This window comes from Ahaetulla prasina, chromosome 2, assembly GCF_028640845.1.
Source record: "Ahaetulla prasina isolate Xishuangbanna chromosome 2, ASM2864084v1, whole genome shotgun sequence".
Taxonomy (NCBI): Eukaryota; Metazoa; Chordata; class Lepidosauria; order Squamata; family Colubridae; genus Ahaetulla; species Ahaetulla prasina.
This window is the reverse complement of record NC_080540.1, coordinates 203,314,871-203,337,530: the sequence shown is the minus strand read 5'-3', so window position 1 is coordinate 203,337,530 and position 22,660 is coordinate 203,314,871. Positions and strand designations below refer to the sequence as shown.

The 22,660-nt window shown below is 39.8% G+C and overlaps 1 protein-coding gene across 1 annotated transcript; it reads right to left on the bottom strand.

The window, feature by feature from the left end:
• Window positions 1–9,816: 9,816 nt before the first annotated feature.
• LOC131189820 (transcription factor JunD-like) lies at window positions 9,817–20,819 on the bottom strand. The gene is made up of 2 exons (XM_058166290.1): window positions 14,187–20,819; window positions 9,817–14,124 (listed from the first exon to the last, which is right to left on the bottom strand). The coding sequence occupies exon 1, from the start codon at window positions 20,294–20,296 to the stop codon at window positions 19,004–19,006; it is 1,293 nt and encodes a 430-aa protein (XP_058022273.1). The 5' UTR covers window positions 20,297–20,819; the 3' UTR covers window positions 9,817–14,124; window positions 14,187–19,003.
• Between the last annotated feature and the right edge of the window lie 1,841 nt (window positions 20,820–22,660).

The following is a 22,660-nucleotide window of genomic DNA, read 5'->3' as shown; positions in this document are numbered from 1 at the left end:
TACCTTATATCAGATGTGCCTTCAGTCTAAATAAGACAACTTCTAAATAAGAGTAGGTATCTCTAGCAAGGATGTCTGTTATCAATAGCACCATTGACACTAGACTGAAGTCCTATGGAAAGAAACTTAACGACAGCAGTTGTTAAAATGTCTCTACTTAGTTTTCGCCCTTTATTTCTTTTTAAACTTTTGATGGACCAGCCCATAGCTGCAGAGTTAAGCTTCAGGCTGTACATGCCTGTACACTGCTTCTATGCTCCAGGTACTGTAATCTCCCAAGGCAACCTGGGAAGTGGAGAGGTATCAGCAGCCAGGAGTTTTACTTCCGCAGCTACCTGGATGCTTGTCCTACAAGTCAACATCAACATTTAAAATCTGGATGCTTTGGGTTTTGCCACTTATTCAACCTCTCAATTGATTCAACCCTTGTACAAAAGTTACTAAGTCTTAGGCGTCTATGAGTGTCAGCAAACGTTTACCATCGCAGCATAGTTGCTACACACTGCATAGTTCCAAACAGCCTCCTGCCAAAAATGTTCATTCTTATTTATTTATTAAAGGAAAATCATATGTTTGCCCAACTCATGGTGACTCCAAGTGGTTTATGGAAATAAAATCCCAAATACAAAACCCAATAAATCCCCTCTCACCCAATGACACCCAACAAACAAACCACCTGATGGTCTCCATATCACCCTGGAGTCCTTAGACCCGCTGGTAAAGTCATGTCATCAGGACCTTTACCAAAAGATTATCAAGTTAGGGGCCAATCGTACTCAGCAAAGATTATGTTCCATGGAGAAGGGCCTTCTTCTTGGTTCTACTAGAATCTAGTAGAACTAAGAAGACGGCCCTTCTCTATGGAACATAATAACTCTGGAACATAGTTCCATGGAACATAGTAACTAGATGGATCTTCTTAATAGAAGGGACCCATAGTATACCCTGCCTCCCCACTCTGGGTCAGGTAGATGTGACTGATAACAGATGATCCTTCAAATAACCTGGCCTCAAGCCATTAGGGTTTTAAAAGTGACAACCAGCACCTTGAATTGGACACTGAAGCAAATTGGTAACCAATGCAGCTCTCACAAGAGAAATGACCCATGTACAAATCTAGACTTGCAGGCCACTATATTTTGAATCAATTGAAGCTTCTGGATACTTTTCAAGAGCAGGTAACAATAACAGAGTTGGAAGGGACCTTGGAGGTCATCTAGTCCAACCCCCTGCTCACATAGGAGACCTATACTAGGGATTCGAACTGCTGAACTGCCAACCATTCTGATCGACAAGCTCAGTGTCTTAGCCACTGAGCCACCTGTCCCATGTAGAGTGTATTATAGTAGTCAAGAAGGAAGGTGTTGGATGTCAAATGCTTTAAGTTTAACATCTGATATTGCAAAATAGTTATACCTCGTGGAACTGACTATTGTGTCTTACAGAGTATTTGAAAGAAAGTATCTGGGGATCTATAGAAAAGAAAAGAAAAGCTAAGTTAATCTTGGGACTCTAGTCTGAAATAGTTTAAAAGTTGGTACATTGTAATTAGCTTGCTGTCTATTTTGCAAGCTATTTACTTAAAATGACAAAGGACCCTCTAGTATGGTTAATCAGATTAATCTGGTTAAGAAGATGCTCATTGCACCATGCATTGTTCATATTTTCTGCAAATATGTAGGTTTGTAGGTTTCCAAACATGTTCTTGTTTGTCTGCGGCCATGTTTTGAGTCTAGTCATGTCAGCACAGAGTATTGAACAATATCCTTTTGGTATCCCAGCTCCCTAAACACAGCAATATGAACTATCATATCAAGGGCTTGGTATAATGGTCTGTGGGAATATCCTTTGGAGCACGGGTCTCCAACCTTGGCAAATTTAAGACTTGTGGACTTCAACTCCCAGAATCCCCCAGCCAGCAAAGCTAGCTGAGGAATTCTGGGAGTTGAAGTCCACAAGTCTTAAAGTTGCCGAGGTTGGAGACCCCTGCCATAGAGGAACTTAGCAGACAGAGGTGGAAGAGACAAACGTCAGCAAGATTTTTGTGATATGAACAAGTCAGTGCTTCCCCTAGAATTAAATCCTGGTTATTCATTTATTTATTTATAGCAGCCATTAATCTGGCACTGAAATATAACAGAATGCAAAGGCCAATTTCACTATTTACTTGATTCCCTTAGCTGGACTACAGACTAAAAAGGAGGAAGGCAAATCAATGTCCTACCATTCTGTTTCTAGATTAGTCCGTTTCTTTTCCCATCACCTGTCTCCCTGCAGTCGTTGTTATTTGCAAGGGTAGAACATCTTTATTATGATGACATATCATTTGTTTTTACATTATTGGAAGTTACAATATAGAGTAACATGACTTTTGAAGATGACATGGAATGTTTGCATCCAGTTGCCTTTACCATTGCCACCATTGTACCTTTGGTATTTCTTCAGTTGTTGAAGACAAATGCTATCATGTGGTGGTGATTTGGACAGCATGAGACCCTGTAAGGATAGGATACAAACAATGGGCTAATTGAGACTGTTATTTTGTTATTTATTATATTTATCATTTGAAAATTCTGCTTCAGACACTAACCTATCATGGCAAGTTGCAACCAAGCCTTTCATGGAGTAAAGTAACGTGAGGGAAAGCCCAAAACTGTTACCATATTTGATTATCAACTCATTGTGACAGAAATCAAATCCAGAATATCCTAAAATTTGATTATGCAGACTCCTGATCTTAATTCGGTATTTGTCTTCAATACATATATCTCAAACATTCTGAGGAGAATAACTGGGTCTCCTTTGCTTTTGCAACTGTAGAGGGACTAAGGAATGGCCTTGAGAAGAGACAGCAGGAAGAACTACAACCAAGGGAGTAGTGAGCTACGAGGTAGTTCAACATGGGCCAAGGAAACAACTAGAGAAAATATCTCAGACACTCCCTTTTCTAGTTCACATGAAGGTAAACTTAAGGAGGAGGAAGAACATTCACACGTGGAAGATTCTCTAACTATAGCTATTGCAATAAAGTTGAGGTTGACACTAAAAATAGTCCTGACCAGGGGTGAAATGCTCCCGGTTCGGCTGAACCAGTAGTGATGGCAGCTGGTGGTTCGGAGAACCGGTAGCGATGGTGGTACGAGGCTCCGCCCAACCGCCCAGTCGTCATTATTTCTTGGTTTTAACCAGGAAGGAACCTGTTTTTTACTCTCTGTGCTTGCGTATGCGCGGCGCGTGCACTTCCAAACCGGTTGGGAAGGTAAGTAGATTTCACCCCTGGTCCTGACCTATGTGGCATTGGTTCCTTAATCTGATTTGCCTTGTGGGGCTGACATCAACTGTTCTTAAATATCAGATTCCTGGACTTCATTCCAGAAACATTCAGGAAATGCATATTCATTACATCACCGTGAAAAAGAAAATTATACGTCTTAAAAAGCCAGTATTTAAATTAACCTTTCTGGTACTTAGCAAATGAAGGGGAGGAAAACGAGGAAACAGAACTCATGTCAAAATTTTTCAGTAGATATTCTAGGCAATTCCATTCGCATCTAAGAAAAAGATGCTTCTCTTGATTATATATTTTTTATGCATACTTGATCCACTCGATTCCATCCTAGCCTACCAAAACTGCAATCAAACCAGCTGAAATGTTCTAACTTCCATTTTTACTGTAGTATATTTCCTACAGTATATTTCCAAAAGGTAAAGGATCAATTCCTAGAAGATCTGTTCCAAACTTTATGATCCATTGATCATCCGTTGATCATAAAAAGCCCTGTTTGCCAGGAACTCATTTTCTCTGAAGTCTGGACTCAAATTAAACACAAGGTGTCTTTAACTTACAACTGTTCATTTAGATACTGTTTGAGGTTACCGTTACACTGGCAGAACTGACTTACAACTCTCAATCATGACCATCGTATGATTCCCCTCAGTCACATGACCAAAGTTTGGGCTATTGGTAACTGGCATGTATTTACAACGATTAAAACATCTGGGAGTCATGTGATCACCATTTGTGACCTTCCCACTGGCTTCCAATAAGCAAAGCCAAAGGGGGGGAAACCAAATTTACTAAAAGACCACACGAGTCATTTAATAACTGCAGCGATTTGCTCAACAACCATTGCAAAAAATGATCGTAAAATTGAGCGCAATCCATTTGTTTAGCAATAAAAAATTCTGGTTCTGATTGCAGTTGTAAGTCGAGGACTGCCTATGATGATGGTTATGTAACTCGAATCTTCTATAGCTCTGAATATACCATATTTGCAAATGACTTTTCGCCTGGTTTAATTCTCATTACTTCCGCAAGAAGCAGAACTTTGTCTTTCATGCATACTCTACAGCTTCAGCCTGCATGAGCCACCCTTCAGTTATGTGCCAAAATACTTTGTGGATAAATATTTGTTCTGCTGTCTGAGACGCTACCTCACTCCTGTTTCCCCAAGCTCTTAATCCAGCATTTTGTGCTTAGCCCATCAATATCATAAGGTGTTTAAATAGAAACTTAAGTACTTTGCAACACAAAACTTGTTTGTATGTGTGCTTTATAATACTTAATTCTTTTAGCTTAGAATCATGCCAAGACTGTAATTTCCTGCTGCTCCCCCACTACAATTGCTAAACTTGCAGAGCAAAAGGACAGCCCTATCTTTACTACACAGGCTCATCATTTTTATTTTATTTTTATTTTTTTGTCATAACAGTGTATATAAGCATTAACATGAAATAACTATATAACATATAAGCATATATATGAGCATAAGTATGTAATAACTGTATTAATTGGATATAATGAAGAGGAACAATAGGACAGGGAACGGTAGGCACGTTTGTGCTCTTATGCACGCCCCTTATAGACCTCTTAGGAATGGGGTGAGGTCAATAGTAGATAGTTTTTGGTTAAAGATTTTGGGATTTTGAGAAGAGACCACAGAGTCAGGTAATGTGTTCCAAGCATTAACAACTCTGTTACAGAAGTCATATTTTCTGCAATCAAGATTGAAGCGGTTAACATTAAGTTTAAATCTATTGTTTGCTCTTGTATTGTTGTGATTGAAGCTGAAGAAGTTTTCAACAGGAAGGACATTGCAATAGATGATTCTATGAGTTAAACACAGGTCCTGTCGAAGGTGGCGGAGTTCTAAATTTTCTAAACCCAGGATTTCAAGTCTGGTGGCATAAGGTATTTTGTTGTATTCAGAGGAGTGGAGAACTCTTCTTGTAAAATATATCTGGACAAGTTCAATTGTGTTGATATCAGAAATGTGGTATGGGTTCCAAACAGGCAAGCTGTATTCAAGAATTGGTCTAGCAAATGTTTTATATGCTCTGGTTAGTAGTGTAGTGTAGTATAGTGTTTATCTTTTATAGATGTTTGAGATTTGAACATATCACAGTGGTATTTTTGGTCCCATTTTACAAGATATATCTAATATCAATCCACCCAAGGTAACATATTTGGTTACGGAGTTTGAACAATGAAATACAGCTGTTGCCTTACAACCCACTCCTTCTCCCCCCAAGATACTTGTGAAGATCCTGAAAAATGCAGGACGGGATACTGGCTATATTAGCAGTCACTTCTCTTCTTTCCCAATTGAAAAGAAGACCCAGGTTTGCAAATAAGATTTCTCTGCTAATAGCCTGAGCACCTGAAAGATCCTAGAACAGATCAATGGGATGAGAAGGTGAGCTTTTGAATATGATCTTGCAAATTAGATCAGATGAGTTAAGAGACAGAGTTCACCACCACCCATCTCCTTCCACTTATGACTGTTATGACTGTAACTTTGTTGCTTGTATCCTTACGATTTATAGTGATATTGATTGTTTCCTGATTGCTTATTTGTACCCTATGACTATCATTAAGTGTTATACCTTATGATTCTTGATGAAGGTATCTTTTCTTTTATGTATACTGAGAACATATGCAGCAAGACAAATTCCTTGTGTGTCCAATCACATTTGGCCAATAAAAAAAAATTCTATTCATTCTATTCTGTTCCTTGCCTGTGAATTGTGAGTGAATGTATTTTTGCAGTTTTAGATTTTGCTCTGAGTAGCGAATCTGGGATATAGCAAGGAAAATAGACATTATACTTCAAATGGCAACGTTAAGAAAAGAGGACTGAAAGAAAAGAGATGGATTACGCATTGGACTGGATATGTACAGAAACAGGGGACAGCCAATTCTGTAGCCTAGTGGCACTGTTGATGAGTGTCAAAGTCAGTTCAGATTAAAGCATCAGTCACTTATGATTTAATTATACATTAAGGAAAACTAGGCTGATGAGTTTGATCCAGCTCTACCTGTCCATGCATTTGGTAGTACACCAATGCAGATTAGAGAATTAGGGAGGATTCATACGTTGTGGTTGTGGTCAATAAAAACTCCTTTGTTTTCCCCTCATAAACCCATCTAATCTGGATTTGCATTTGTTTGCACCTGACCAAAGAGACATACTGAGTTTGTTATTGTGTTCTACCTATCCCATGGCCCATGTCTTATCTAAACTGGCAAAAGCAACAGTATGTTGGAGAACCAAATATGGTGCTTTGGAGCTTCATCTTTCATGCTTTGGCAATGCTGGCCCAGGACTTTAAGGTTTACATAACACTATACCTGCTATCTCTATATATTACCAACTCTGTGCATGGAATGTAGAGTACAATTAATTTGTGCTTGAGCGAGTGTGTGAATAAGATGTCTCAAAGTAGAATTCTCCTTCTTTGTCATCCTATTGTCATAGTTTATCTAATCACTTTTGAGGATAAATGGACTGGTGACCTCTCTCCTGCCTATAGGGATGTGAATTGATTAGCATACGCCATGCTTGGTAACATACAGGAACTGAAGGATTCCAGAATGTTCTCGGGATTTTCTAAGAGAATATGTCAAGGCCAAATTTACTATGGAATAGCAAATTGACACAATTGTCCTAAGCATACAGTCTACTATGGTACTCTGCAGTGGTCTAAATGATGGGGTATGTCATGATGTCATTGTGCAAGCGATCCAATTTTACATAATTAAGTTGGGTGTATTTATTTATGTCAAAGATTTATACAGCCACCCATCTTGTGTATTGTAACCCGGAATGGCTTACAAACAATAATAAAGCTAATAAAGAGTATTTCATAGTACAGGTGGCAGATGTTGACAACTTTGCAGCTTGTAATGGATATGGCACTTCTCAAATGACCTACAAATAGTGCAGCACATCAGAAAACAACTTGTATTGTATATTGGGCTTATTTTTCAAATGTGTATTTTGCTCTTAAGCCTTTGATAAGGATATCCAACTGATCTTTTGTGATTTTTGTATCAGTTTGCATATACAGGTACCCTGTCTCCTGACATATGCCTTCTTTTCCTCAATCTAATGGTCAGCAGCAATTTCATGAGCATAAATAACTTTGCTTCCTCTCTAATGGTTGAGTATTTTTAGCTCTTGAATCAAGAATATGAAGATAGGCTGAGCATTTAATTCAATTTTTCAGCACTGCCTAAAAAAGACTATTAGACCTACACTAGAGGAATGTTATGCACTTCATGATTTAATAATTTTAACTATGCACTAGAAATGGCTAGAATTCCATATTCACTAGATCTGCACTACATCCTACAGCATCTTGAGTCTCCAAAGACCTATGCAAGGGTCCTTTTTGTAGACTTTAGTTCAGCATTCAATACCATCATTCCAGACATTCTTCTAACTAAGCTAAACCAGCTACAGGTACCGGAACAGACTTGTAAGTGGATCACAAGCTTCCTAACAAACAGGAAGCAGCAGGTGAAGCTAAGCAAGATCACATCAAATACCTGTACAATTAGCACAGGGGCCCCCCAAGGCTGTGTGCTCTCCCCACTTCTCTTCTCTCTGTATACCAATGACTGCATCTCCAATGATCCATCTGTTAAGCTACTGAAGTTCGCAGATGACACAACAGTGATTGGTCTCATTCGAGACAATGACGAATCCGCATATAGACGAGAGGTCGAACGACTAGCCTTGTGGTGCAACCAAAACAATCTGGAACTGAACACACTCAAAACCGTAGAAATGGTGGTAGACTTTAGGAGAAACCCTTCCATACTTCCACCTCTCACAATACTAGACAACACAGTATCAACAGTAGAAACCTTCAAATTTCTAGGTTCTATCATATCGCAAGATCTAAAATGGACAGCTAACATCAAAACATCATTAAAAAGGACAACAAAGAATGTTCTTTCTGCCAACTCAGTAAGCTCAAACTGCCCAAGGAGCTGCTGATTCAGTTCTACAGAGGAATTATTGAGTCTGTCATTTGCACCTCTATAACTGTCTGGTTCGGTTCTGCAACCCAACAAGAAAAACACAGACTTCAGAGGATAATTAGAACAGCAGAAAAAATAATTGCTACCAACCTGCCTTCCATTGAGGACCTGTATACTGCACGAATCAAGAAGAGGGCCGTGAAAATATTTACAGACCCCTCGCATCCTGGACATAAACTGTTTCAACTACTACCCTCAAAACGACGCTATAGAGCACTGCACACCAGAACAACTAGACAGAAGAACAGTTTTTTCCCGAAGGCCATCACTCTGCTAAACAAATAATTCCATCAACACTGTCAAACTATTTACTGAATCTGCACTACTATTAATCTTCTCATAGTTCCCATCATCAATCTCTTTCCATTTATGACTGTATGACTATAACTTGTTGCTGGCAATCCTTATGATTTATATTGATATATTGACCATCAATTGTGTTGTAAATGTTGTACCTTGATGAACGTATCTTTTCTTTTATGTACGCTGAGAGCATATGCACCAAGACAAATTCCTTGTGTGTCCAATCACACTTGGCCAATAAAAATTCTATTCTATTCTATTCCAAAGTCATTTTAAAGCAATAGAGCCAGTTGGTCTAATGGTGAAGGCACCACCAGCGTAGACACCAAGAAACTATGAGTTCTAGCCCTGCCTTAGGTATGAAAGCCAGCTGGGTGGCTTTGGACTTGTCACTGCCTCTCAATACATCCCACCTCACAACATTTCTGTAAGGGGAGGAAGAAGTATTAGGTATGTTTTCTGAGTTATTTATAAAAATAATACAGGTAAAATTAAAAACTAAAAACTCTAGTTAGGATTCAGATTCAGAGTCATCTGTCCAGAAATTAGAAACATTTGGGAATCAATAACATAAAGAACTACAACCAGACAACTTATTAAATTCCAATTTTTTTTCCACTGGAACTTCGGTATCACTTGGAATATACAGGTTGTTTCCCTGCTTATACTAAACAGAACCACCAAACTCAAAACTTCCCAATCTGTCTTTGCCAGTCTGTCTCTCTCAATGTGTATGTTTAAGTGTATGTGTATGTGTATATAGAGACCCTTTAGCACAGAGTGGTATTCTTGGGTGCAAATAAGATCTAAATATATACAAGAAATTAAGTAAAGAGTGCAAGTTACATGGCTGAACACTGAAGGAGGCCTGGCACTGGTTGGTTGGATGCAGTGGTGGGTTTCAGCATTTTTTACTACTGGTTCTATGGGTGTGGCTTGGTGGCATGGCAGGGGAAGGCTACTGCAAAGTCCACATTTCCTCCCAATCAGCTGGGACTCAGGAGGCAGAGAATAGATGGGGGTGCTTTAATTAGCCAATGAACAGGGTTTCATACACACTCCTGTGTATGTTCCAAAGCCCTTCTTTCCCAGGATCTCCATAGGACTAAAGGCAGTGATTTTCAGCTAGTGCTAATCTTGGTGCTTCCATTTTGGGAAGATAAAAAGAACACGTACAAAATTAGTATGAATATAAAGACATTTTAATGTTCTGATGTTTATATCAAATACTCAGTCAAGTATTTTTTTACATACAGTATCTTATAAACATAGTTTTAACACAACATATACAAAATTGCACATTAGAGATTACAAACTCATAAATGTAATCTTTTTTTTTAATGTAAACAATGTCAGCACAAGAATGTTATACATTCCAGAACGCCCATTATCTCCCACTTTTTCACTTCAGTCTCCATTAATTATTCTGGTTAGAAAGTGATAAAAACCAGAGAATGTCCACATTAGTCCCTACAGTCAGAGATGCCCTATTGGTTAGACATACAAGGCAAGTCGCCTTTTAGTCATAAGTGCTTAACACAAAAGTTTTGAAGATCTAATCCTGTTCCCGTGGAGTCACAGACAAAAGATCCACTATTTGCAACAACAGCAGGTCTGAAATTAGCATTGCAAGATTTCCAACTGCTGCACTGAATAAAAACATCCACGAACTCAGTTCATAAGGAAACAAAAGCTAACTGCTCTTTGGCAGTATAAATTTGGAGTATTCTTGTAAACATGGATTTAAATCACCAGTCAATGAAAAGATGTAGAACTTTTATTTCCTCAATCACTCACTACACTAAAGCAAGATACACATTTAATCAAGTAGAATTATGTGTTACTTTAAAAAGATGTGTCAATAATAATTAAACACCTTTTAGTTCTACACATTATGAACATTATGAAAAAAAATACATGACCTGAATGCATTTTTACTGTCCTGTATTTTATGTTTCATATACCATTCCATGCAAATGTTTCAATTCCATAAAAGCAAACCAAAGCTGGAAATTGTGAATGAAGACTTCACTATTAATGTGCGAGTTCACAATCCAGTGCGCTTACTTGAAGAAAGTCACTATGAATTAAATAAAGCGTACTTCTCTACAGACAAGTATTGTATTCTCTACAGACAAGTACTGTATACTGTATTCTGTATTAAGTACTGTTCTGCAGCTCCCAACTGTTACTTCTACTAAACCCGAAGGTTTTGTTTGCAACTATATCACCATATACCAGCCCTTGGTATATTGTCAATATGGTCAATGATTTGAAGACTCTCTTTACAAAGCAGTAACTGGAACTGCTTTTTAGTTTGGTTCTGAACATGTTTCCAGAACATCAGCCTTCATAAATGCATTTTCACTCTCTATATCTCAAAATCTTGACACATCTGAATGCCATCTAGAAGTACAATATATAATAAGCAATACAGCATGATGCTTGTCAAATAAAGCCAACACGCTTCCGACAGTACAAAATATACCTGTAGAATATATATTCAATATATCTCTTTAATTCATCTATCAGGCTACTGTAGGAAACAGAAGCAGAGCAAGAAAAGAATGCCAGATTAAAGAAAAAAGTTATTAAAAAATAGCTAATTCTGGAATAGGAGTAAACTATTTCAGACAAGGACCCAAAAATTATTTCCAGTGCATTATCCAGAACTGTGCCCAGTGGTTACACCATAAATTTGTAAAAGGCATTATGACACTGGCAGATTTATATATGATTTCCTTATTTCCACCACCAACACAGAATTGGCTCTTTTGATGAAAACTGCAAACTGCCAAGATTTTCAGTGAGCTATCACAACCCTAAGATATCTTTCCTTATTAGTCATCAGCTCAAATGTATGTGCAGTTGGAATGTATGTGTGTGTGTGTGTGTGTGTGTGTGTGTGTGCGTGCGTGTACATGTGCAATGCTGTAAAGTTGCCTACATTTAATGGAATGTGCTATTTCAGTGCCCATTTGGAAAAAGCTTTTTGGAACGCTTTGCTATTTGGGGGTTGTTGTGGTTTTTTTTTGTACTGTTTGTTTGAGCAAAACACTAAATAATTTGGTATCCTCAGCAACCACTGTCATCTCTAACTTCAAATCATTTATGAAATTAAAAACCAGTGGTTCCAATACAGAAGTCTGGAGAGATCAATTTTCCTTCAAGCTTCATATCTTCTTGCTAAGGGGAGTATCCATTTATTTTGATTCTCAGTCTTGCAACTGTCTCTAAAAGGACCATCACCCTTAACCATTTATTTAATAAGGCCATGGTTTTTTTGGTTTTTTTACAATGCTTAGCTGCCACCCTATCACAAATGTTAACTGCTAAGCAATTAAGAGAGAACAGAATCAGACAAGTCCATTTACCTTTACCATATGATCATATTCTGCAGTTAGTGTTTTAGAGTTACACTTGGTCTGTTGTCTGACCTGTAACTGCAGTATGGTCATGGCACAACTTTCTGCCTTCAGATAATATTTCAAAAACTGTACAACAATAAACCCTGTATCATTCTTAGCTCTGAAACTGTGGTACACTAGCAAGATATGAAAGGCTAAAATTGCATGCTTTTTTTAAAGGCACAGGAACACCCCCTTTCCGATGATTTCTTATCATTTAAAATGGCATTATTTGGTACTATTTCAAATACTTCATTTGAATATATTTGTAATTATAGTAGCTTCAGATAGACTGTGAGGCCATCGGCAGTACTGTCATATCTGAGAGGGATAGAATGCAATAAGAAAACAAGGAAAGATAGCCTAATTGGGATACTGGTATTTATTTTCAGAATGAAATCAAAACTCCACTCCAAATTTTAAGCAAGTACAAAATTGCTTAAGGTGATTGGTGATGGGTTTAATTTCATATAGACACACATCCTATTTTTTTCTTCTTCGACCCCATTACATTCTACTTGTGTGAGCCAGCTTTGAGTTCAATCTACCTCCAGGAACCTAATTCTAGATATTCAAAACTAGATTACAGAAAATTCTGCTTCTAGAAAACCATCCAAAAGTCAAAACTGTTAAGTCATTTTTAACTAGAACCCAAAAAAGCCTGAACAGAGAATCCCAATCTTGTCAAAACTCTTCCTGCCTCGATCATCGCTAAGCCTGAAGTCAGTCCCAATTCAAGGTATGTCTTCAACATAAAAATAAATCAATTATATATGTCTCTAATATAAAAAGGTAGGTTTGCGAGATTAAATGTTAATGACTATGCTGGATATTTAACCACACTTACTACTAAACTACCTAAAATCCCACCGACTTCATAGGTCTGAGCATGAAGTATAACTCCTAATTCAATTCATGATATGTATTCTTAAACACATATATACACATACTTTTTCACTTCTCAGATGGATGGATTACCTTATTCTTCTAAAAACAAGACTTTTCTTGCTCCTAAGGAAAAAAACAACCCAGCTCATTTATATCAAATGTCAGAAAGAGACATGCGTGTTATCGGTTAATAAGTAGGTCTCTTCTTGAGAGTGATCAACTATGAGTTTTGGTTTTTTTTTGACATATTACTTCACCCAAGGAGTTTCAGAATTCTTTCCTGTATGGGACTCTGTGACGTAGTAGTGTGTACTAATCAATCAGTGAAGACTAGTGGGTCAAAGATGGGAATCATGGAGCTGGAAACCCTTAAAAGGTGTAATCCTATGCATGCCTCTTTACCAATAAATCTTCCTGAATGTTATATGAGAATGCTATGTTTGGACGAAAAAGGCTTAAAATATCAGATTAATGCTTTTCTTAGAGAAACATAGGTATCTGCTTTTTATTTTAAACCATTAGCTTTGATTTGTTTCAAAGTAATATAGTTATCACGAGATAATCCAGGAATTCACTATTAAAGCTTTATCAGCAACAGCTGATAAACCCTCTGGAAGCCATACTGAGTTAGCATCAATAAAAAAAGGTTACAAGTGTACTTGTAAATGTTTTAAAGTTTTTCGGCCAATTGTATAATAAGTTTTTTAATTTTGTTTTAATTGTATATTGTATTGTTTGGGTTTTTATTTTGGCTGTACACCGCCCTGAGTCCTTCGGGAGAAGGGCAGTATAGAAATCTAATAAATAATAATAATAATAATAATAATAATAATACTAAAAAATTCTACTATTCAATCTCAGTAGACGTGCTCCTGATGGAGACATTTTAAATATTATCCATATAATAACTGCATTATCTAATATACCGTATATACTCGAATATAAGCCGATCCGAGTATAAGCCGAGGTCCCCAATTTTACCCCAAAAAACTGGGGTAAACTGGGGACTCGAGTATAAGCCGAGGGTGGGAAATGAGGCAGCTACGGGTCGGGGAAACCCTCCCTCCCTCAGCCGAGAAGGCTGGCGGCTCCCCCGCCCCGCCCTCTCACTGCACCGGCAGGGCTTCCCCGCGCTAATGCAAAAGCCCGCCAAGTTTGCGCCATCCGGTATAATGTGAAAAAAAGAAGAAAAAAAACCTCGAGTATAAGCCGTATATACTCGAGTATAAGCCGAGGGGATGTTTTTCAGCACAAAAAACGTGCTGAAAAACTCGGCTTATACTCGAGTATATACGGTAAGAGGCATTTTTCATCTATCATGTCAAGTTTCCAGTTTATGTTTCAAACTATACAAAAGGTTAAAACTATGCATTATCTAAGAGGGATTACTCACACCCCACCTAGCAAATTCTTAGACAACTTGAGTATTGCTTCCAAAAAGGAAAATATAACTCAAGCTCATCTGAACAATTTGCCTGAAGACATCATACATAAGACAGGTTGGTTAACTATTATATAAACTTCTCTTGCCCCAAATCTTTCAAATCTTCAAATATAAAACTAATTCTGCCCTCCACAGAATTGCTAAATAAGTGTTTTTAGAACTGATCATGCATAGAAACAGTCTTAAACCTAAAATTATACTATTTTTTTAAAAAAAACAATACACTTAAAAATGCAAAAGACAAAAATTATATGATTGCAGCTGAATGTCTGACTGCAAAAGTTACAGCTAGTTATCAAGTTAAATACCTCTGATCAAAGGAGCAGGTATTTATTTACAGTACAACTGCTCAACAGTGGGGAAATACTGACAACAATTAACACAGCAAAAAATCACTTTGAAGTTTATTGAGCAATAGAAATATTGTCATACTCAAATAGATTCAGCTTTGCAACAGAAAACAAGAAATTACAGTAATATGCACCAAGGCCTATGTTTGATTTTTAAATCCTTCTGTTCCAGATACATATTATTAAAATGCTTTCTGGCAGCAATATAAAAAGCTAAGCAATGCTCCAGCAAAATTTAAGCACTTTTATATTGCAGTGATTTCCATGGCAAATTTAAAAAGATCCTCTGACTAAAATTATGGGGTTTAAACATATATGAATTTGCTTGACACTTGCCCTAATGTCTTTTAATCCTAATATATTTAATACTAATAAATGTTCTACAACTTCCCGGAAAAAATACGCTATCATAATTAAAGCCAATGGCCCACTAACATTTCTAATGAAAAAAAATCATTCAATCAAAATTTTCAGGCTAACAGTGGAGTTCTCAAAAAGCCAACAACGATTTTCTTACAATGAATAAAAAATCCTGCTGTGAAAACATGCAGTGTTTTACATCAATTCCTACGAAAGCTATAATAATGAGTGGTGTTTTCAGAGTAAGTCCACACCTGAATGTACATTTCTATCAATGACAAGCATTCCAAAATAGAATCAAAAATGATTCCATTGGTAAGTTAAAAAAAAACCGTTGGAAAAGAGTCGTGATACATCATCACTCACCAAGTTAGCAACGAAATTAGTCAGCCTTTTTAGCCACACAATCACCTGAGTGTTCACATGAACTGGAGAAGTGCACAAGAAAACCAGCTGCCAAACAACTCTTCCTGTTTAAAACTCAAGGATAAGATTTCAAATCCCCCAAAGACATTTTTTTCCCCTTGTAACGAGATTTTACAAAAGTTTCAACAATGGACATCATCTGAACCATCAACAATATTAGAATGGGATATTTACCTAATGAATTCTTAAGACCGGTGAGTACCATTTAGTCTAGAATTTGGGGAAATGGGTTGTTTTTATAATTACTTAAAGTGCAAGAGACAAAGTGTATAAAAACAAATCAAATAGCTCTCTAATAGTAGTTCAGAGGCACATGCAAAACAACAACCACTACCACCACCACTACCACATTAATCAGAACAGATGAGAAAAACATAAAGGTGACATTTGCATAAGGATGAAATTTCTTCCCTTGGGAATAAGTACGCTCCCATTTCATCAGCATTAATGGATAGTCAACCAACAAATGATGCAGCATGTAAACAGGATTTCAAAGACACTGGCAGATTGGTTAGTACATGAAAAAAAAAATACAATATTAAAAATATGACATCCGGAAATTGGGTCCAAAATACATTGTATTCAGAGAAATTCTCACAGAAAAAAAGCTTCAAAAACTGCATACATTGCAATATTTGCCAAATACGCTAGGAAAAGGCAAACAATTTAGAATACTGCAAATATTTCAAGCACACCATATTTTTGGCAAAAACTGTTACAACATACATACAGCATTAACAAGATAATGAATGATCTGAGTGCCAAGATCAAAGCAGCTTCAGTTATGATCTGTCTTTTTTTGAAGAAATTAAGAAATAGGATGCTGTTTTGAAGTGGGAATAATGATTTCTCTAAGCTCCTTTTCCAAAATGCAATATTCCAGTACAGAACTTACCTGAGAAATTCTCCTATTTCAGTATTACAACTTCTAGAGAACATTTGAAAACATCTGATTTTGAACTGTTAACAAAATTAGAAAGAAAATTATTCATACTAATGACGACTGTGAAAATACTGGTATAGATTTGCATTCCAAACAAGAAAAAAAATGATCACATATGAGGGAAAAGATAAAGAATATATTATTAAAGTATCTTTGTCGATCAGTGCAAGATGGTTTAATCAAATTAATGTAGGTTTCCTTCATCACAGTTTTCCCTCTACTCCTAAAATGCTAAAATAGATTATTTCACACTTGCAGTGATAGGATTCCAAGTCAAAAGCTCTTAATTGCTATTTTTTTCTGAAAATCTGATTCCCTCATAGGTATCCATCTAAGTCTAGGATCAATATCAATCTATCAATCAAGCAGGTTATGTCAATACTGCTGCATGAAAGAAAAATCAACTGTGCCCTAGTATTTTTTTGACACAATATTTCCAGGCAAATATCAAGGCAAGGGTTTTTTACTGCATGGAAAGTTATAGCTGAAACAGAAAATAAAATCACAGGACATAAGCACACTGCATTTGGAGAAGGGTAAAAACTATTCTCTGAATTTATACAATGAAATATGTTGGTAGGTAAGGCTGTCATCTATGATAAACAGTTTGGCAGAGTTACTAATAAAATTGACAAAATACTAAATAAAACCATTAAAACCCTTAAAAAACAAGCAAGAAACAATGCTTATTTCTGATCCCATTTTAAAATAAAACTCAATAAACCTTTCAAACTCAGCTTATAAATTTACTTTCCACCTTCCATCCTGAGAACAACATTTTTTACATTTTGGATAAAATAAAATAGCTTATACATAGTTCTTTTAAAAATATATGGCTATCTAGATTTCTATTAATTTTTTCCATGAATTATTCAAAACATAGTTGAATTAACTGATTTATCTTTTTTTTAAAAATCCAATTTTCTATACATAGAGCTATAGTTGTGATCATGCCAAGAACAATTACAGCTGGAATGTATACTGTAAAAGATAAAACATTTGATATTTTTTTTCAAAAAGATTTCTTTTATCCCCTTGCATGTTATAAAAATAAACAGATATCCTATGGTTTTAATAAATAAGTGAACCCATACCCCAACTTTGTGCTGGCACAAGAAATAATATAGAGCTCATAGATCTAAGGGTGAAAAGCATTTTCTTAAAATCTGCTTTTTAAATAAATATTTTATGTGGCATAGTAGGCTAAATCTCCAGCATCAGAAATGTGAAATTAGCTTGAATGTCAACATTTTCATAGCGACAAATTATGTGACTGCTTTCTTTTGTTCATCAAGAAAAATTGTTCAGCCATACTCCGTAGTACTTCCTAAACATATAAATTTAGTGTCTCTCAAGCGTTTAGCAAATCTAGAGAACCTCTACAGCAAGAAAATAACAAATAGTCTGTACACAAAATTCACTCAACTTTGCACAAGTCTTCTAAATGTTGAAAAACACTTCACAACTCTATCCACTGGTGAATTCTAGAGCTGTTTTCTCTTAAAAATATGATTTATCTACTGAAATAACTAGCAATATGCATGGTATACAAACATATTACTATTCCCTTAATATCCCATCTTAGAAAATCCACACTGTTCATTAGAAAGCTGTCAATACACCTTCAGCAAAACATACTGGAGTGTCTTTAACTATCCCTGGTAACTTTTTTTTTCTTTTGCAGAAATGCTAATACATGTTACACTCAGTGACTTTCAACCACAGAATAAAAATAAAATTTAAGAATCTTTAGAACATATAAAAGTCTTCCACAAAGATAATTTTTGTCCACAGGCATGATCTTTGAAGAGACTTTTGGATTTTCAGCAACAAGACATATTTTTACATCTAGTCAGCAAAGCTCTGGTTCTTCATTTTAAGCAGGGCAAGAAAGCTAGAAAAATAAGCTGGAGCTTTCAGAAGACCAAGTAAGAATCCAGCCCCAGACTTCTTCACAGGCTGAAGGTGGTCAGAGGGGCTTCAACTGGAGAAGCTTGGCACTTTCCTCTTTCCCTCTGAAGGTTTCTGCATTTGTTTGGTGCTCTTGAAAAGAACCCAACAGCATTATTTCCAGCTGGTTATTACCAATTTCAGTATTACTTTCATTACTTAGGTAGCTGGCAGGAAACCTGCTAGTTGCTGGAGATGCTTGAAACTGCCAACCTTTAGTTAAGGATGACAGTTGTTATTTTTAAGAAGTTGTTTCTGAAAGGCTGACACTGTGAAGTCCTACTCTGTTCCATGGGATATTCTTTCCGGCATATTTCTCTCTCTGCCATTACACCAAGTTCTTCTCCCGCTCTTCCGACTTCTATCAGAAACTGGTTAAGATACCTGCATGGTCTCGCAGAAGCGGAACCTTCCCCTGTCTACTTCAGCTTTTCAGATGAAGAAGGAACTCCGCAGAAGCCAAAGGCTGTGAAACGGAAGGCAGGGCTTCCATGGCCCTTCCCAAGACCATGATGATCAAGGTCTAATCCACTTTCTGCCATGCTTGCCTGGCAAAGTTGGGCGCACGATAGGTCTCCTTGTTCGGGGAGGGATCACACGCTTTCAGCAAGCACTGGTCTCCGGCTCTGTGGGTGCCTCCCTGCCGGGGGGCTGACCCCCGACTGCCAAGGTCTGCGCGGGGGCGGGGGCGTTGGCGTTGATGTGACAGCCACTGGAGAGGTGGCTCCGGACTCGACCTTGCAACTGGGTGACCTGGGCGCGGAGGAGACTGGCGGTGGCGGCCAATTCGGCGTTTTGGCCTTTGAGCGCTTTGACTTTCTCCTCCAAGCGGGCGATGCGCTCCAGCTTGCGCCGACGGCACTTGGAAGCCGCGATACGGTTGCGCAGTCTTTTGCGCTCGGCTTTCAGGCGCTCTTGGCTCTCTGCGTCCAGCGGGGATAAGGAGGAAGGCGGCGGAGGGGACTCCCCGGACGAAAGCCCCGAAGGAGGATGCGGCGGCGGCGGCGGCGGCGGCGGCAGCGGCAGCGGCGGAGCTGACACTATTACAGGCGCTTCCGGCACAGTCTGCGGCTCTTCCAAAGCCCTGCCGGTCGTGCCGGCCGCGGGCAAGCGAGCCACAGGCTGGGGAGTGAAAAAAGCGCCGCCGGCCGACGGGCTGGCCGGGTTGAAGTTGCCTAAGGTGGTGTAGACGGCGGGGGGATCCTGCCTGGACGTCGGGCAGCAGGGCCCTCCCGGGTGCTGGGTAGGCGAGAGAGGCGCCGGGGACACTCCGAGCAACTGGTTCTGTTTGTGCAAATCGGCCAGAGCTTTGACGAAACCGTCGGCGAAGCCCTCCTGTTCCTGCGTCACCGCCTGCGGCGGAGCCGAGGATTGCGGAGAGCGGTACAAGAAAGGCGCCCCGCCGGCCGTCGCCACCGAGGGCCCTCCGCCGGTGGGGCTGGATGGGCCGGCGAGGCCCGGGCTCCCCGCTTGGATCAGCAATTGTTCCAAGTCGGCGGCCGCCGGCAGCTTCAGCAAAGGCTGCAAAACGGCTGGGCCCACCTCAGGGCCGGCGCCGACGGTGGTCTCCTGAATGAGGCGGTGCACGGCATTGCTGGTGCCGCCGCGGGGGCGCAAGAACGGCCCGGCCGGGGGCAAGGTGGGATTACCCGGGGAGGCCGCCCCCAAATCCCGAGGAGGAGGAGGCTTCCCTACGAGAAGCAACTTGCGTTGTTGAACCGCCCCGCTTTCCTCAGGCGGTTCAAGTCCCGTCGGTCCTCCGGTTCCGGGCCCGCCACCGAAGCCCGGCAGCTGCACGAAGTCCGGGAGCAGCTCCAAGCCTTCTTCGCCGTAGTAAGGTGCTACCTCCATCTTCACAGCCACGCGGGCGCCAGTGCGCCCGCCGCCGCTGCTCATGCTGGGCGGGACGGCGGCGGGTTTGGAGTGGCCGCCGCCGCCGCCGCCGCCAGTCCTCAGCTCTGTCTGGCTTCCAGAAAGAGGAAACGATGCGGTCCCGGCCGCGAGCTCCGCTTTGCAGCGCGGCGAAGGCTGCAGCGAGTTTTTTTTTCACGCCCGGCGCCGACTCTCCATCTTCCACCCCTGAGGCAACCCGCCCGGGGCTCGGCGCTTTCGACTTGCAGCTTTTAAAGGGGGAGAAAACTCTCTCTTTTTTTCCCCCCTCTCTCCCTTGCAGCCAGAGGAACTGATGTCAAAATGCCTCGCCCTAGTAGCAGCTCCCGCTACTCCGCCTTTCTTGGCTGTGGCTGCGGCGGCCACACGCGGCCCTCTCGGCTCGGCAGCGGAGGGCGGAGCGACGGAGCCGCGTCGCCTGGTTCCGTCTTCCTCCCTTGAGCTCTCCTCTCTCCCTTCTGCCCGAATAAAACGGGGCTTCGCATTGAGATCAGCCCGAAGGCGGAGAAGAGAAATCAAAGCGAAAATCTCGCCGCGAAACTTTTATTGCTGTCCGCCGTTGCACTGCGGCGAGGACGCCTGAGGTTCCAGCTAATTCGCGCGGGCTGTCAGATTCGCCTGAAAACCGGGGGCAGAAAGGTGCCTCTTTCCTCCCCCCTCCCCCAAACTTACTTACACAGCGACAGTCCGATGGACAATCCGATAAATGGGCAAAGTGCGAGGTAGTCCTCGACTTACAACAGTTTGTTGAGTGACTGTTCAAAGGGAACTAAAAAACGTCACTTTTTCACAGTTAATCACCATTGCAGCATGACGTTTGGCAACTGATTCATATTTATGACCATCACAGTGTCCCAAGGCGATGTCATCATCACCTTTTGCGACCTGACAAGCAAAGTGAATGGGGAAGCCAGATTCACTTAACAATGGGGTTACTAACTTACCCACTGATGTGATTCACTTAACAACTGTGGCAAAAAAAGATCATAAAATGGGGCAAAAACTCTCTTAACACATGTCTCAACAACAGAAATGTTGAGTTCAATTGTGGTCGTAAGTCGAGGACTATTTATAGTAGATCGTCATGGCCAAGCTGCTGTGGCTTTGTCTAGCCCAGGGGTCGTCAACCTTTTTATACCTACTGCCCACTTTTGTATCTCTGTTAGTAGTAAAATTTTCTAACTGCCCACCGGTTCCACAGTAATGCAGCGTGTATCGTCGTCTGCGCATGCCTCTCGCGCATTGTGGATTAGGTTTGGGGGGGCGCCGGCTGTTACAGCTGGGTGGTGTGGGGGGAGATGCACGACCTATTCTGGGATGAGTCTCTTTTGGTTGTGGTCGCACTATAGCGCCATTTAGTTTCACTTACATAACGTGAACTAAACTTATGTGCGGGCGATACAACTAATATATTTTCAGAAATTTAAATTGTCACGGGGAATTTTATGAAAACCTAATGAAAATGTTTTTAAATAATGCTATGAATTTTTTTTAAAAAAAGTCAATTAAATTAAAAAAAAGGAAAGTGCTTCAGGATCAGACAAAACCCCTACCGCCCACCATGAAAGCTGGAACGCCCACTAGTGGGCTGTAGGGACCAGGTTGACTACCACTAGTCTAGCTGGAAAAAAAGAACAGAGTGACCCTAATCTTGCAGTTTCTTTGTTTCTTTGTCTTAAGGGCCTTCCTGCTTTCATCCTCACTTTGAGAAAATACTTTTCCCCTTTGAAAAAAAGCCCCTTTCCCTTTATACAGAGCCATTAGAAAGGAAATGCAGTGGGGGAAATGGGAACTAGGCTACTTATACAGGTAGTACTTCACTTACAACCACAATTGAATCCAAGATTTCTGTTGCTAAGTGAGACATTTGTTAAGTGATTTTTGCTCCATTTTACGACCCTTCTTGCCACAGTTGTTAAGTGAATCACCGCGGTTGTTAAAGTTAGTGACATGGTTGTTAAGTGAATCTGGCTTCCCCATTGACTTTGCTTGTCAGAAGGTCGCAAAAAAGGATCACATGACACTGCAACAGTCATAAATATGAACTAGTGGCCAAGCACCTGAATTTTGACCACATGACCATGGTGATCCTGCAACGATAAGTGTGAAAAGTGGTCATGTCTCTTTTTTCAGTGCTGTTGTAATTTTGAATGGTCACTAAAAGAACCTTCACATCAATGTTAAATACTGTAAGAGTGGGGAGAGAGAGTCAAGCCCACCCTGCAATGCAGGTGTCTAGATCTTGATCCTTCTTCCCCACCAACACCAATTGTAGCCAGTCTGGGAGGAAGGAGAACGACTTACTGTAAATCAATGCCCTTCACTCAAGATTCAGAAGCTTGGCAAATAGCATCTATTTATGACAGTTGC